Source organism: Camellia sinensis, chromosome 2, assembly GCF_055761805.1.
Source record: "Camellia sinensis isolate YWXY chromosome 2, ASM5576180v1, whole genome shotgun sequence".
Lineage (NCBI taxonomy): Eukaryota > Viridiplantae > Streptophyta > Magnoliopsida > Ericales > Theaceae > Camellia > Camellia sinensis.
Genome location: NC_138962.1, coordinates 122,723,444 through 122,740,552, shown reverse-complemented (window position 1 = coordinate 122,740,552; position 17,109 = coordinate 122,723,444). Strand labels below are relative to the sequence as shown.

Sequence of the window (17,109 nt, the reverse complement as noted above, 5' to 3'; positions counted from 1 at the left end):
TGATTATGTATCTTCCCATCATAGGACACCAGATATTTCTATTCTAAGTCATTGTTATTCTCCCGCTTCTCCTATAACTATTTGTAGCAAATGGTTCTCCTATGGATGTTATGTCTATTGGTTCTGTGAGTGCATCTACTTCTTCCTCTTTGTCTATTCCTCAATTTTATTTTTTTATTTTTTTTGGCATACCTCAGTTGTCTTTCTTTTTGTTATCTATTGGCCAACTTTCTGATTCCAACTTTGATGTTGTCTCTCTTCTTGTAGTTGTATTGTTCAGGATCGAACATCCAAGAAGAAAATTGGGATCGTATGTACGATTGGTGACCTATATCTCCTAGAGGGCTTGCATATTCTCGTAAAGTCTTATTCTTTTTTCTTTTTTTTTTCCTTTTTTCTTTCTTTTTTTTTTTTTTTCAAAATTGTAGGAGTATTGATAAAGCAAATGAGAAAACAAGCTAATGCAAGCAGCTGTCCTTCATTAGAGAAGGAAAAAGCCACAGAGGAGGAGAGGCTTCCCACTAATCTCTTAGTCATCACTAATTTGTCATACATATTGTCACCACCGTTGTCTTAATTAGATCAAGATAGGCTCACAGTTTCTGAATAGGTGATTGGAGGATCTTTACGGCAGGGGGGAATGAAAGATCACTAATCTCTTAGTCATCAAGACAGCAAAAAAGTTAGCAAACAGAACTTCAAAGACAAAAACACAAAAAGAGGAACAAAATTAGAAACCAGAACTCCTAACATTTCTTCAGTGAAAAATGAGCCTGAAACAAGGATATATGGGTAATATCCCCACACCAACAATTTTTCCAGAAAATGACTCTTTCTCCATCTCAACAACATATATCATACGCTAGAAATAACAAAAATAACAATTGTGTGATTGAAATCTCATTATTATTGTTTAAGCATCCTAGTCAACTTTGACAATAATCAAAAATTATGACAAAACACTAGGAATTCTTCCTCGGTCCATTTTACAAGAGAAATGCTTAGTGTCCCAACTATCTACACAATATTCTACACACCCATGTGAGCGTGTAGAATAGTGTGTAGAATATTAGGGATCCCTAGCATTGTTGATTTCAAAATGTAAGTACCAACAATGATGCAGAAAATGGTGTGTCACCTTCAATTGTATCATGGCAGTGCAGCAAAACATGAGCATCTCTCTTCCTCCATTTGAAAAAGGATGGATCTTCCCACACCTTGTAACCATTATTTGAGGGAAGAACAAGTTGACTGAATAAAGAGGTCATCACTTAATTGAAAGCTACAACTGCATCACAATGAACCTATAGTTTAGCCCCCCAAATGAGATTCATTCAAAACAAACAAAAACAAAAACAAAAAATTCCAAAATTTATACAAATTTTATTGTGCATGTAACATAAGAATGCATACATTGACACTTTGTAAAACCAGAAGTAATCAATAAATCAGAAGATGAAAGAGGGAGAAACTAATCAAAAGATAGTTCCAAGTTAAAACGAAAAGGTAAAGATTTTATGAATACAGCATCCAAGAAAACTACTGTGATATTTACATATCAAGAAAACAGAATTCATCTTTATACCTTTCCTTAGGTGGTAACCCCAAAGCTCTTAACTCCTCAACCATGTTTTGAAGAAAGTTTATGTGCATGTTTGACCCATTGGAGAAAAGGTCAACTGCTCTTATAAACTAAAAAACAAAGATTCGATTCAACTAATTGAATTTCAATTATTTTATATTTTTTTTAATCTAAATTTTTTTAAATCGTAAAGCAATAGAACTAATTTTTTATCCTTTTTAGTTCTTGTAAAGAGTTTTCATGTCTTGATATCGTTTTGTTTAAACCTTTTTTTTTTTTCTTTTTTTTCTTTTTTTTTTGTAGATAATGATATATGAAGGGCCCAACTTAAAAAATTCACCTTAGGCCGGCCCTGATGCCTTTGAATGGGCTCTCAGTTATGCATATTTTTTCCCTAGTAATTGGTGTATCAAATGGTTAACAACTCAATAGAAATATGACAAATTTTGTTGGGATTTGCATTTGCTCATCTTAATTTGTTTGGCAGTTTATTCATATTATGTTGTGAGGAATTGAGCTTTTTCCCTTATTTTCCTTTTTCCGATGGTTTTATCTTTTGAGAAAAAATGTTACATTGGACCCTTTTTTTAATTATTTATTTACTATATATATTTATGCAAATTTTCATAAATTATAGAGTTATAGCTATCATTTCTAAATGTATTTATTTACTCTAAATGGGATTGAAGTTTCTAATAATATTTTATTTTGTGTCTCTAATTACTTTATAATATGTTGAATTATATGTAAGTAATTAGAATTCTGTTTTCCTGGTGAATAATTCAAAATTCTTCTTGGCTTGGTGCCTTTAGGCACAGGTCATTCGCTAGTTACTAGATCAAATATATAAAAACATAACCAAAATATACAGAAAAATTCTGTATTGAAACCATTATTCCATAGACAAATATTAGTTTGGCAACTCAATTTTTTACCCTAAAACTCAAAATGTCACTAAAAAAAAACAAAAAGCATTCTATACCAAAAGGTCAAAGATTTTTTTTCTTTCTACATTTTACACATCTTTTCGTAAAAAATCAAAAAGTGATCACAAACATATTAACTTTTTTATCTCATATTTTAGTCAAAAATCAAAAGTTACTAAAATAGCATGTTACCAAACGAGATTAAACCAAACCAAATTGAGATACTATATATGCGGAATGATCAAAACGGTTAAGGCTATATGCAAAGTTACTGAATTTTCCGTAAGTTCCAAAAGTCAATTCTAACAACGTCAAAGTTAATGAAGAGTTACCTACTGTTCGTACGAATTTGTAAAAAGAAACCAATTGTAATATAATTGTGGTGTTCCTCAAGAATTGATATCAATAGAAAATAAGAATACAGATACAACAAAACACAACGTATCAAATTACAAACAAAAAAAATTATGGTTCATTGTATTATAATTTTAAAAAACAAAAAATCTGTAAAAAACAATATAGTACAAATTAAACACCAGAACACGAAAATCAGGGCTCAATTGAAAAGCCTCAAATTAAAAAATAAAACCCTAATATTTGCAAAACGAACCTGAATCTGGACGGTGGGAGGGAGAGGTGCAAGAGCTCTGGCGTCAGAGAGAGGTGAGACAACTGTTGGTCTTCATTCGTTGCTGGTCGCAATGGCCGCCGCCGCCGCAGCTCGTCTTCTCTCTTCTTCGTCGCCGGTGGTTTTTCTTCTCTCTCGTCTACTTGCTCTCTCTCTCTCTCTGTGTTCGCTGTTGGTCTTTGTTCTATCTCCCTTCAGTTGTCTCTTTTGGCATGGTTTGGGAAGAGGGTTTGGGAATTTTTTTTTTAAATAGTCAAAAATAAATAAATAAATAAATAAAATATATTTTTTAATTTAATAAGACAAAATATCACATTTAATTTGTAATTATTAAGTTCTTTCTCTCAAAAAAATATCAAAAATTCTTTCCAAATCAGACTTTTTAGTCCTAAATTAAAACAGACAAAAAAAATTTAAAAATCAAAAAGTCAATCCACCTCTCAAACCATGCCTTTACTTCTTTTATTTTGGCAAGTGTTTGGAGATTAAAATAAAATAAAAAAATTTTATTGGATATTTCAGAATATTAGGTGGTTATATCTTATCACTAATTATTATTTATTATGTTATTTATATTTTTTAATTATTTAGCATAAGGAAAATGAGTTGGACCCCTCAATAAGGTACCCCTTTGATCCCTCTCTTTTTGATTGGTCAATTTTTTTTTTTCTTCTCCTTCAATCATCACCTGTCACGTGTGTAGAACGATGAGAGTAGTGATTGGAGAGGTCTCAATCACTTCCTTTACATAAATAATTAATATCTTAATTTTTTCACTAATAGTACTGTCATGAGCATGGCGGGATTATACTCTCAGTATTACCGAACATATTCTCATATTACCGAATACCGAATAATCATATCCAGTGGACTTCTGCTTTCGAAAATCTAGTGGTGGTGCGTGCGTTTTGTGCGCTCGTTGCAGTGATATTTTTTTATATATTCATTATCTATTAAAATTGAATATTTTATAAAGTTTTTAATATTTTTATCTGTTCTTAAAAAAAATATTTTTTAAAAGAGTTTGTATTTTTATGTACAGTACCGCTATATACTGAATTTGTTCTATGTTTCTTTTCGGTAACGAAAGTGAGAATGAGTTTCTTCGGGCCATTTCCCAATATAAGCCATTTTTGTATCGTATTTCCAAAACTAGGCCAACTTCTGACGGAATTCCAAAACTAGGTTAAAACGCTATTACTATTCGCGCTTTCACTGTTAGGAGCGTAAAAGTAGGTGAACAGTAAAATCGCGTTTACAAATAGCGACTTTGATTAATAAGTCGCTATTACAAATAGCGCTTCTAGGGTTTGTTAAAAACGCTTTTCCTAACAGCGCTTTTTTTAAAATAAAAACGCTATTCGTAATAGCGATTTTAAGAAAAAATTTTCCCCGGAAAAAACGCTATCTCTAATAGCGATTTCAGTACAAATTTTTTTTGCCAAAAAACGCTATTTGTAATAGCGATTTCATTTAAATGAAATCGCTTTTTGTATCAGCGTTTTCAAACTCCTCATATATACGAACAAACCCCCCCCTCACCCCCCCTCATTTGCATACGACTTAGGTTTTTGGCTCTCTCTGCTCTCTGCTCTCGCTCGCTCTCCCTCTCTCTGCTCTCGCTCGCTCTCTCTCTCTCTGCTCTCGCTCCATCTCAGCTCGCTCTCGCTCTCTGTCTCTGCTGTCTGTCTCTCTCCGTGGTATGACATTAACCCTAATTTTATGTATTTACTTTTTGTGTTTGTTTTGTGTTGTATTTTTTTGTCAATGTTAGGGTTTTACTTGTGAATTATTAAATGTGTTAGGGTTTTTATCATTGTGGTTATGAAATTAGGGTTTGGAATTTTTTGGCATACGGGTTAGGGTTTTTCTGTCAATGTTAGGGTTTTGAAATGAAATTGAATTTTTTGGAATCATGGTTAGTTTTTGAATTTTTCTGAAATTTTTATTGGTTTATCAAAATAAAGTATTTTTAATTTGAAACATATACTGTCATTATATAATTTGTAAATAAAGTATTTTTATTTATTTGGTTTTTTATTTTTTGGAATAAATTGAAATGCTTTATTTTTTTTGTAATATTATAGCATGAATGGATTTTATTTTCTTTTGGTTCTAATATTATAAAGTTAATAGATTAAAATCTAATTGTAAGTGAAATTCAATAATCTATTTCAAAGAATTGTTTCAAGTTAAATGAGCTTCCAAATAAAGAAAGTAATATTATTTAAATGATTTATAAATTTATATTTTATTTATAATGAAATATTAATGTTTTTTGTTTTTTTATTCAAGAGGATACTATCATTTTATTTTGTTATGTTTTTTTTTATAAATTAGTTAATTTCATTATTTCAAATGTGAGAACATTTTTGTCTATGTACAAAAATATCTAAGTTTCATCATATTTATTTCTATTTATGTTTTACATTCTCCTATACAAATGAAGATAGTTAAAATAGAAATCAAAGCATGTAAATGTCATTAATTTGGGAGAAATTGTAGAGGTCAAGACTCGAGACCTGCATTGTGATACCCAAGAGACAAAGGATCCATGTTTCTTTGGGACTATTTAGGGGTTTTGTTTATTGGGTTTTGAATGTGTTAGGATCACATATGGATGACCTACCCCAAAAAACAAATTAAATTAAAATTTTAAAAAAAAAAATAGGAAAGTTTTGTCACATATGTATACTCTGATTAATTTAAGGGAGAGAGAATTACATGGAGGATCAAAATATTTTACATATCCTCATCTCTTGAAAACGTGATAAGATTCACTAAATGCTAGATTTAATATAATTTGATCATCCCAAAATTTCATGGACCGTTACAACAAAACCAAAATATTAATAGGGCTACCCAAAAATAAAATAAAAAATAAAATGAACATAAACAAATTTCAAGGTTTCAAGTCAAAGAAATAGTCATATAAGATAAAATAAGTTATTTTATTCATATAAGACAAAATGTTATATCTAAATCATAAATATTTTATTTTTTCTCTCATAAAAGTCAAAAAAACATATCACTAACGACATTTTTTAGCCCCAAATTAAATAGTAAAAAAATCGACTCATATCCAAACAAACCTTTTTTGTCAAAAAATCGACTCATATCAAAAAATCGACTCAGATCTCAATCTTGATTTTTTTGTTGGAATGCAGTAAATGACAACACCCTAAGATTATGTTTCTTTATCTTGACAAAAAGAAAATGAGGTGAATTTATTTATTTCTCTTGGTAAATCCAAGGCTCGGGTACAACATTAAATGACCACATTAACTTAATTCACAAGTCTTTTAATAGGTGTACCAAAAACTTGAAATCAAATCTAACCTTCAGCCGAAAAAAAAGAAAAAAAGAGAGTATTTTTTTCTCTTTTTACAATCAATTCTGCAATGATAAATCTAATACAACTTTGATTAAGAAAGTGTCTCATTTGTCAAGTCAATCAATCTCTTAAAACTGAGTTTGAATTAAGAGAAAGAAAAATGTGAGTAAAATAAAATCTAATTTGTTCTTCTATTTTCTTTTATTTTATTTTATTTTCTTTTCTTTTTTTTTTCTTATTTTATTTTATTTTTAATCTGTGTTCAAAGTTATGATTCAAACACAATCATAATCAAGTCAAATGAAGGGAATTCATGAACAAGTGAAAGAGCTACTCATCATTATGCAAAATCATAGACTGGATTTCTATTGGGCAATTAGCTAATTTAGCTGTAATATATATAATTTTAGGATGTATGTAAATAGTGTTATGCCTTCTAAATTTAATTTTTGTGAATCTTAGGTTTCGTTTGGCATGTCATGTTTGGGCTAAAATAGCTATAAAAAGACTCTTGACCAACAAGCTAGTTCTTTGTTTCATACTTTTGCGAAGTGGGTTTATTAGTAGAAAGAAGAATCTCCAATGTCCACCCATGAATTACTATGTATTGCACCACTGGCATTGGACCCAAAAGAAAAATATTTTGAATATTGAATAAATTTGAATATTTTGAATGTTTATATTTTTAAATTTCAAATCAGGAATTAGAATTTTTAAATTTTGTTTGTGAATGAAAATGTCTATATTTTGAATATTGAATAAACCAACGTACATTTGTTGAATTGGAAATTGTTTTTTTTTTCTTGTGAAGAGGAATTAAAAGGAAATTAGGGTTTTAAAAGTAATTTTTTTTAATTAAGAATTGCGATTAAAAAATCCGAAATTCATATATTTAATTTTGACTATATTTTATTAAAAAGAAATATTTTTATTGGTTTCTCAAAATATTTAATTTTGACTCTATTTTATTAAAAAGAAATATTTTTATTGGTTTATCAAAATATTTAATTTTGACTCTATTTTATTGAAAAGAAATATTTTTATTGGTTTCTGAAAATATTTAAATTTGACTGTATTTGATTTAAAAAAAAAAAAATTGGTTTAATTTCGTTTGGTTTATTTCACTATATTTGGGGTCATATTTGGGGTCAAGCAGCCAAAATATGATTAAAACATTTAATGAGCTGAATTTGTAATACATATAATAGTATTCTAGTACAAATTAAAATTTTATGATAAAACTGAAGAAAATTTGAGAAAGTTTTTGAAATGGGTATTGAACGAACTGACTTATCGTCTTTTTCACTTTGTGATTGTCCACTACCATTGAAAATGAAAATCTACTTTGGCTGCTATTTTAGAGTAGTTACAATATATGCATGAAAAGAGTAATAAATTATTTTAATTAATAGTCCATAGCAATTTCGTACGTAAGAAGGGAAAAAAAAAAAAAATTGGCACTTTGATGGGTAAGCATGTGTTTTGTAATACCAAATAATTGGTACGGATGGCCCGATAGATTCACATGGATAACTATCCAAAATGTAGTCCATACATTTAACCACCAACTTCAATTGAATTATCTGTAATTATTTTTTTGTTTTTGTATGTGTAAGAAAAAAAAGGAGTAAATAAATATAATTTTTTTCTTACTTTTCAGAACGATCCAAAATGATCCAAAATCAAGTTTTCTTACTTTTCAGAACGATCCAAAATGATCCAACATGGAAACACTTCAAATAATCAACTCGTGCTCTGATACCACTCTATCACGACCCAAACTCGCTACTATAGGTATGACCGGCCAGTAATCCTAAGATTACCGAAGGCCACTTAAATAGATTTACAAAATTAGGGGTTGGCGGAAGCAAATATCATAATTATTCTGTCCATAGAGGTGTGCAGACATATATGCATGAAAAGAGTAATAAATTATTTTAATTAATAGTCCGTAGCAATTTCGTACGTAAGAAGGGAAAAAAAAAATTGGCACGTTGATGGGTAAGCATGTATTTTGTAATACCAAATAATTGGTACGGATGGCCCGATAGATTCACATGGATAACTGTCCAAAATGTAGTCCATACATTTAACCACCAACTTCAATTTAATTATCTCTAATTTTTGGCCATTATAAATTATCTCTGTAATAATTTTGTTGTTTTTGTATGTGTAAGAAAAAAAAGGAGTAAATAAATTTAATTTTTTTCTTACTTTTCAGAACAATCCAAAATGATCCAAAATCAGTTTGTTGTTTTAATTTTATAAGAAAGCCTCTATGCCCTCTACAAAATGGACGAGGGTTACTAGTTCACATAGGAAATAACTTTGTCATTAAGGTCCGTAATGGCACAAGTTGGAGCAAATCAAATTAACTTATATTTTCCATAAATCTGAACAATTACATCACCAGGTTAAAAAAATCTCTCTCAATGTTTGCACCCTGTATTTTATATTGTCCAAATCAATCGCGTCACCCTCTACTAAATATCTGTCAACCTATTTTATTTTTCGCCACTAATTCGAAAGAATTAAGACAACATGTATACTTCTTGTTATGTGTTTTTTAGATGAAGACAATAGAGCAATGACAACAAAGAACATTCACGTTGAAAAGATAAGAGTCTTCACATACGAAGTAAATGAGACACAATATGTAACTCCACGTATAGATGAAATCTCAGCTGTTCTGTTATACGAATAAAAATAAGTGAACAAGATTATTGAATAAAAAGTAATAATCAAGTTGAGACACAAATATATAGTTGACAAAATAGAAATTGAATTAATGTTTCACCTCTACAGTTCCTTCAACCCTGGAAAATATAAATTGATAAAAAATTAGAGGGTTGCTTTTATTTGTGGCTTCTGCAAATTTTAATGTTTATTTTACAAGTACAATTCAATATATGTATATTGTTGATATTTTAATATTTATTGTTTCATTGAAGCAAGTATATGGCAACTGTTCCAATTATCTTTTACTGGGGGGGAAACATAATTCGGGATCCCGATGAAGGTGTGTCATATGATGCTGAGCCGAAAGGGATATATATGGTGCAACTTGGCACCACACTTGGCAATTTGGAGGAGATGTTTATGTCCAAGGTCGCAAGTTACGGGGAAACAGTCCGATTGATCTTCAAATGTAGATATCCTTATCGCCAGTGGCAAGCAACCAGCAAATACAAAATATTACCGATAAATGACGATGAGGCGTTGAACACCGTTTTAAGTATCGGTGGAAATTTCGAACCACCAAATTGTTTGGAAGTGTACATTCAGAAAGAGGTTGTACAGAATCTTCCGAATGTAACACAGATGGAATCGCATCCGTTCACTACATTGCTGACACATGGGGTTGACACGACAGCATTTCAGTCTCCTATGTATGAATCAAATGAATGTTATGCAGCTGGCTACACACAACAGACATTTCATGGCCATGGTGGAGAATCAAGTTCACATGGTGGATACGAGACTGAATTTCACAATAACACCCAAGATGTGCCCACCTATAGCCATCATACGACTCCAGTTGAAGTTGCTGGTAATATGGCTGAAACGGTTAATTTTGTGCAGTTTGCTGATAGTGACATGTACGGTCCTGATGTCGCCCTAGACAATGATGAGAATGAAATGTGTGATGAAGAAAATTTATTGGGCGGATCAGATGATGATGATGATGAAGAAGATGATGTCGACGCTCCCGTTGATATTCAGAATGCCCCCATTCCACCTAGACCTGAAATCCCTTTCTTTGAAAACATTCACATGGGTGGTGATTTTGACATTAGTAACCGCGATGTCGTTCCCCGTAACCGAATCTGGAATGCTGAAAATCCAGAGTTGGACAAAGGGATGGTTTTCGTTGATAAGAAGCAACTCGTACATGCTGTCAAATTGTACCATGCAACAAATAATCGAGAGTACAAAGTCGTAACCTCCAAGCGAGACGTTTGGGTGTGTGCTTGCAAGCACGACTGTAGATGGTGGTTGCGTGCATCTCTTAGTAAGAGACATGGGCTTTTTGAAATAAAGCAGTATAGGGGTCCTCACCATTGTTTATACCCACGAACGAATAGGGACCACACAAATATTAGCTCCAGTTACATTGCTTCTCATCTTTTGGGACAAGTTGCGGTGAGTATACAAAATAAATGTTTACATTTATATACACATTGTTCATTTAAAGTGTTCACACCAAAATTGTGTCTTTAAAGTGTTCACACCAAAATAATCTGACTCATAGGTATTGTTGTATGCAGAACGAACCTGATATGCCCATTAAGAATGTCATCGAAGACATAAAAAAATCCATGAACTATACTATACATTACAAGAAGGCGTGGCATGCAAGGGCAAAGGCAATTCGAATGGTATTCGGAGATTGGGATGAATCATATATGATGTTGCCTAAATTCATGTATGCATTACAAACATCTAATCCTGGTACCATCGTGCAATGGAAGCATAGATATACCGGAAATACAACCATTATGCCCGTTTTCCACTTTGTTTTTTGGTCTTTCAAACCCGTCATCGATGGATTCAGACATTGTAGGCCTGTTATAACCATAGATGGTACATTCTTATACGGGAAATACACTGGTGTGTTGCTTGTAGCAACGATTGTCACCGCCAATGGCAAACTACTACCGCTTGCATTTGCTGTTGTCGACAAGGAGAGTTTGGAGTCTTGGTCGTTCTTCATTTCAAATATCAAGGAACATATTGTCATGGACCGACAGGGAGTGACTTTGATATCCGATCGAGCTGAGAGTATTTTAGCTGCTGTGAGGCGGCATTGGTTGAATCCCTCGCTCCAATTTGTTGGATATCATCGGCACTGCCTTCGACATGTTTGTAGTAACTTTAACACTACGTTCAGAAATAAGGAGCTGAAACAACTTCTATGGAAAGCAGGAAGTGCTCATCAACGACGAAAGTGTAATGGTTACTTACAACAAATACAGGCTATTGACCAAGAAGCCATCACTTGGGTTTACAAGATGAATCCTGAGGAGTGGGCCCTTTCGTATGACGGTGGGCATCGCTGGGGGGTATTGACTAGCAATGATGCAGAGTGCTTCAATAGCGTCTTGAAAGGTGCAAGGAACTTACCTATCTCAGCTATGGTAGAATTTACATTTCGGCGGCTTGTAAAATATTTTGACGAGATGGGAGCCCAAGCTGAACTAGATGTACGAAATGAGTTCCAATACCCTAGACAGATGCAAAAAACTATTGAGGATGGCATCGCAAGGGCAAATACTTTCAAGTTGATATCATATGACAGGTTAGTTTGTAATATAAATTAAATTATTGTTATTATGTTGTCAATTTAACTACACCTAAAAACATGAACTTCATTAGTTTCTACTATAATTTTTTTATAGGCCACGCCGCGTGTTTGAGGTGCAAACATCTTTTCGCCATGGACGAGGTCGCAATACACAAATTGTGCGGATGAATCAACCCACGTGCAGTTGTGGGAAATATGAGATACGACACTATCCATGTTCTCATATGCTCGCTGTAATGTCTGAATGCGGTGACAATCCATTCGAGTACGTTGATCCAGTATATAGGCTTCCTGTATACATTAGAGTTTGGGAAACTAAATTCAATCCAATACCGCATCAAGATTATTGGGCTGATCCGCAGTGGACTTTAATGCCTAATGTACTGCGTCTGCGACAAGTGAAACGGGGTCGTGCATCTATGTCTCGTATTCCGAATGAGATGGACATATCAGATAGGCGTTTGACCGCTCGTTGCAGTGAGTGCCAGCAGACAGGTCATGACAGGCGAACATGTCCGGCGCGACTTGGTCGATGAAGACTATGTAATACTTACATATTGTAATAGATCTTTTTGTAATTCTTTATTTGTAATAGATCATTTTATTTTCTTTTGTAATTCATTATTTGTAAACGGGGCCATACATGTAATAGAACATTTTTATTTGTAATATATCATTTCTGTTGTTTAATTCTTTATATATTGTAATTGTTTTATTTGCTTGACGAAATTTACAACTATCATAGTTTTTATTCTCTACTTCATTGAAAATGTTTATTACAGAATTTTGTGAATTACATGTACGTAATTTACAAATTTTTTATTTTATTGCAAAACAAAAATTACAAAATCAATAATGAAGTTGTCGAATATGCCATAAATGTAACGAATTTTGTCAAATATGTCAAAATCAATAATGACGTTATGTCAAATATGCCAAAATCAATAATGAAGTTTTGAAAAAAAAAAATTGATCATTCCATTTTGTTTGTAAATATTGACACACAAAAACTATCCACATGTTATTGGTCATTATTAAGCTTATGTAACTGATATCGTAAAATGACTTTGTAAAAGATTTTTATATTAGTCTGAAGCATAGATAACGATAGGTTATGTTGAATTGTTTATCATATTTAATGGGCACATAATATGCAAACTTTTGATTTTAGTTAATGGCACACAAATTTATACTTTTAAAATAATCGACCACATTTATTTTTCAAGTCGTCATGTACATAATAATTTCAGCTTAATTGATATAGTTAAATTACATGCTCACCAATACAGTTTGTCAAAATGTATTTGTTTTTCAACTGTACAGGCTTCATGGCACATCTACCTGATGAGGTCCCCCTTTTTAGTCATCCACATCGGGCTGACAGTATATGGGAGGACCCGGTATGCAATAACGTTTGTTGGACTTTACGCGTACAATGAAAATACACTGCATTTTGTTTTTCATTTCCTTGATAATGCTATAATTTAAAATACTCATTCTGTTATGCAGGACCAGTCACGCACCGTGGTGGCATGCCGACGGGGAGATTCCGGCCTGTGGGATCGTCCATTGCACCATAGAGTCTTGCAGTGTCTACTACGCGCGGGATTCTATGGTGTATATCGTATAGGCCATATCAGACTGGACCACCCACTCATTACTGCTCTCGTCGAGAGATGGCGCACAGAGACTCATACATTTCATTTCCCGACCGGTGAGGCCACCGTCACATTGCAGGACGTATCTGTCCTATACGGTCTACGGATTGATGGGCGAGCAGTTACTGGACTTGACCCATCATTGACGACGGAGCAGTGGATAGCGCTATGTGCTGAGCTATTGGGAGTAGCACCTACACCTGCAGACTTACAGGCAGGTAGAGTGAGGGTGAGGTGGCTGTCGGAGCATTTTCAGGGCGATTTTCCAGATGATGCTGCAGATGAGTTAGTACAGCAGCATGCGCGAGCATATATTCTGTGGCTTATTGGGGGGGTACTTCTCCCTGATAAGTCACAGAACCTGCTCAAGCTGATGTATTTGCCACTGTTGAGAGACATTGACGTCATCGGCCAGTACAGCTGGGGCGCCGCGGCTTTGGCATGCTTGTATAGGATGTTATGTCGAGCCACTCAGGTGGGTGTGACTCAGATCGGAGGACCCCTTGTCTTGCTACAGGTTAGTAAGAATTTTATTACATGTCAATTCATATTGTATGGCATATATCAGTATTGTAATTGCGTTCAAACTATTGCAGATTTGGGCGTGGGAGAGATTGATTCGCATTGCCCCGGCTAGGCGGCAAGTAGTTGCTCCTGGTGAGGTTCCCATCGGGCAGGGAGACATGCAGATGCCGGCCGGACCTCGAGGTAGCCGATGGAGGGTTGACATGAGCCACGAGGTCGTATCGACCCACGTAGTGGTCGTGTATAGAGACCAGCTTGACCGGATGATAGACGGCGAGGTATCAAATTTATATACCTAAATTTTAATTGTCATATGGACTGTATACGTTTATGACCGATTTTTAATAGACTTGTCGTTATTGTAGTTTATCTGGCAGCCTTATGCTGATGTCCTGCACACGCTCCCAGACTACTGCCGCCTAGGTGAGGATATATGGATGGCGAGAGTACCACTCATTTGTTATGACGTGGTTGAGTGGCATCTCCCTGATCGTGTCCTCCGACAGTTTGGTCGGGTCCAGCCCGTGCCGGATCGATGTGACACCGAGTGGCGGTTGCATGCGACGGATAGACGTGGCCGAGGCAGCACTGACTGGAGTCAGCATCATATGCGATACATACAGTTGTGGGATGCCCGTCGCGACACTATTGTACAGGCTGACTGGAGCGATGGGGTCCTCCCCTCTCCCGACCCTTACATGTTGTGGTATCGGCGACATACACACCTACTTGTCGGTAATCCGAGCCACCTGTCCGAGGACGGATATCAGGGAGTTGGGCCTTCTCTCGAGTCATTGGTGAGTAGCGTACTATATCTCCGATAATTGTTAATATCATAATTGATTATTTCCAGTCAACTATAGCCTAATATATTTATTTTTTTGACAGGTGGTTCGAGCTGGGAGGTCATATCACTTGGCTGAGGATGCTATTTTCAGACGTGATGGACAGCTTGGTCTGCAGGCCCTTGTAGAGATCAGAGAGTTATTGTACGAGGGGATCCAGCATGCCCATCGGGTAGATCGTCTGCATTTTGGGGACTACGGTGTACACACTGCAGCAGCTGCTCCAGACACATCAGTCCCGTCCACGTCAGTGCCTTCCAGTTCAGCGCCAGCCACAGCAGGTCCTTCGACTTCAGGCACCCCACCACATGATACCCCATACATTTCTCCATATTCCCCACACGTACATCTTACCCAGCATGCTGACCCTGACCCTGATTGGTCACCGCCCTGCTTCATACATGATGTTATTACCCCACCCACCCAGTTACATCCTACTTTTCTGGGGAGTACTTCGACCGCCCCCCCGTTCATGCATGATGTTGCTACCCCACCCACCCAGTTATCACCTGCTTTTATGGGGACTACTTCGACCGCGCCCAGGAGTACACATGATGCAGTTCTCACTGACATCTCACACATTGATGATGAGGGCCATATTGAGCCCCCCCCCAGAGCGCGAGGGAGAGGTTATGGTCGTGGGGGACGTCGCGGCCGAGGTCGGGGTGCGGGCAGAGGCAGAGGTCGTGGTCGAGCTGCAGATCGTGATACAGTTGCACCAGACGAGGGAGTGGGAGTTTCACAGCTCACAGCAGTATATGATCTACAGGCACAGGCAGGATCAGGGGCATCAGATGCAGGAGAGGGGGGGTCACACTCACACTCACAGGCTCCGCAGGCAGTCAGTGGAGGGCAGCATGCAGGGGAGAGAGTGCCAGATATTCAGAGAGTCTACCGTAGGAGACCGAGGAGGGAGATCCACGGTCGGGGTTGTGGGACTGGGGGCAGGTTAGGGCATTAGCGGTTGCGATATGGACTATATAGGTTTTTTTATTTTTTTCTTTTTTGTTTGTATGTGTCAAACTTGTACAGCTGATGTAAGTGTCATACTTATTTATTCGCAATTATCATTTCACAATTTTTTATTCTTATTTATATTGATGAATCACACAAATCTGTTTCACATCTCTACCCCTCTCTCATTATCCGTAATTTAGGAGAACATAAATTACAAACGCGTTTGGTTTGAACAAAATGTGTAAAGAAGCTATAAAAAAAATGTTCGTTGAAGGCTAAAAATAATTGAAATATCTCGTTTTATTGATAAGTCATGGATAAGCATTACAAATTGCATGCATTACAGAAATGCCCTGGGCGTTCATCCAAACAATTTCATTCATTATCATCATCATCTGACATCTCAATATCAGATTCATACATAACATCCATGCTCCAGGCGTAGTACTGGTGTGCATCATCCATTAACCCATCTTCGGCACGCTCATTTGCGGTCTTCATTAGTTCAGACCTCTGCAAACGTTGTGTCATGCGATTAACCTCGTCGCGGATACGATGCAATGCCCTTTGCAACAACTGTGGAGTGTCAGTTGGCATACGCATGGCTAACCGGCGAGGAAATTTAAGATTAACTTCACGGCATAGCTCAACGAGAACGTTTGCTCGAGTTTTGCGAAATTCCCACTCAGCTCTCATGGTATTGACGGTGGCACGTGAGTAACGCAAATTTGGATTTAATGGGTATTGAAATTCATCTCCATCTGCAACCCAATAGCGACCCATTGCTGAATATAGATCAACCACCGTATATGTCATGATCATATCGGTAGAAATAGCTGTAAAACTTTTGTTGTGGTATGCTACGATATTTATACCATATACACACATGGTACCTGTGTGTATGCAATTTCCTGTTCGATCACATGCATGCCACTGACCTTATCCAGTGGATACGGCTGTCAGGACTCGACTTTGTGCAGTCATGAACGAATCAACGGCCTGTAGCATCGGCTATTGTGCCGAAGATGCAGCGATGCCTGTGACTTTGTGCATAATTGCAATGGGCACAGTACGTAGGAGGCATGTGACTTTGTGCAGTGATGCAATGCTGCATGTCACTTTATGCAGTGATGCAGTAATGCATGTGACTTTCTTACTTTGCCATGCTTGTATACGTTGTGACTTGTTTCTTGACATTACGTGATGCATGTGACTTCTGCAGTGCAACTTACATGCTTTGTTTTTTCCGCACATTTCAGAATTCATCTAAGTCACATTATTATGACTGTGAAAAGAAGCAGAAATGCTATTATGTTGGTAAAAAAATATGATGGACGATTGTGTAATGA

General features: G+C 35.5%; 3 protein-coding genes across 6 annotated transcripts in view; 2 read left to right on the top strand and 1 right to left on the bottom strand.

Moving 5' to 3' along the window:
- The window catches only part of LOC114271052 (glycoside hydrolase family 2 protein), a 99,286-nt gene extending 95,912 nt beyond the window's left edge, over positions 1-3,374 (bottom strand). The window contains exons 1-2 of one of the 4 annotated variants that reach the window (XM_082915538.1): positions 3,119-3,374; positions 1,139-1,288 (exon numbers count right to left, since the gene is read on the bottom strand). In XM_082915538.1, coding sequence (XP_082771664.1) covers positions 1,139-1,268 — 130 coding nt within the window. In that variant the 5' untranslated portion in view covers positions 1,269-1,288; positions 3,119-3,374. Of the gene's footprint in view, positions 1-1,138; positions 1,305-3,118 lie in introns of all 4 variants that reach the window. The other 3 variants (XM_082915536.1, XM_082915539.1, XM_082915537.1) reach the window with 3 other exon arrangements.
- A 5,094-nt stretch (positions 3,375-8,468) lies between these two features.
- Positions 8,469-12,421, top strand: LOC145819669 (uncharacterized). The gene is made up of 3 exons (XM_082913586.1): positions 8,469-10,613; positions 10,739-11,769; positions 11,870-12,421. The coding sequence occupies exons 1-3, from the start codon at positions 9,429-9,431 to the stop codon at positions 12,309-12,311; spliced, it is 2,658 nt and encodes an 885-aa protein (XP_082769712.1). The 5' UTR covers positions 8,469-9,428; the 3' UTR covers positions 12,312-12,421.
- A 637-nt stretch (positions 12,422-13,058) lies between these two features.
- LOC145819668 (serine/threonine-protein phosphatase 7 long form homolog) lies at positions 13,059-14,272 on the top strand. The gene is made up of 3 exons (XM_082913585.1): positions 13,059-13,175; positions 13,285-13,950; positions 14,030-14,272. The coding sequence occupies exons 1-3, from the start codon at positions 13,074-13,076 to the stop codon at positions 14,255-14,257; spliced, it is 996 nt and encodes a 331-aa protein (XP_082769711.1). The 5' UTR covers positions 13,059-13,073; the 3' UTR covers positions 14,258-14,272.
- The last annotated feature ends 2,837 nt before the right edge of the window (positions 14,273-17,109 follow it).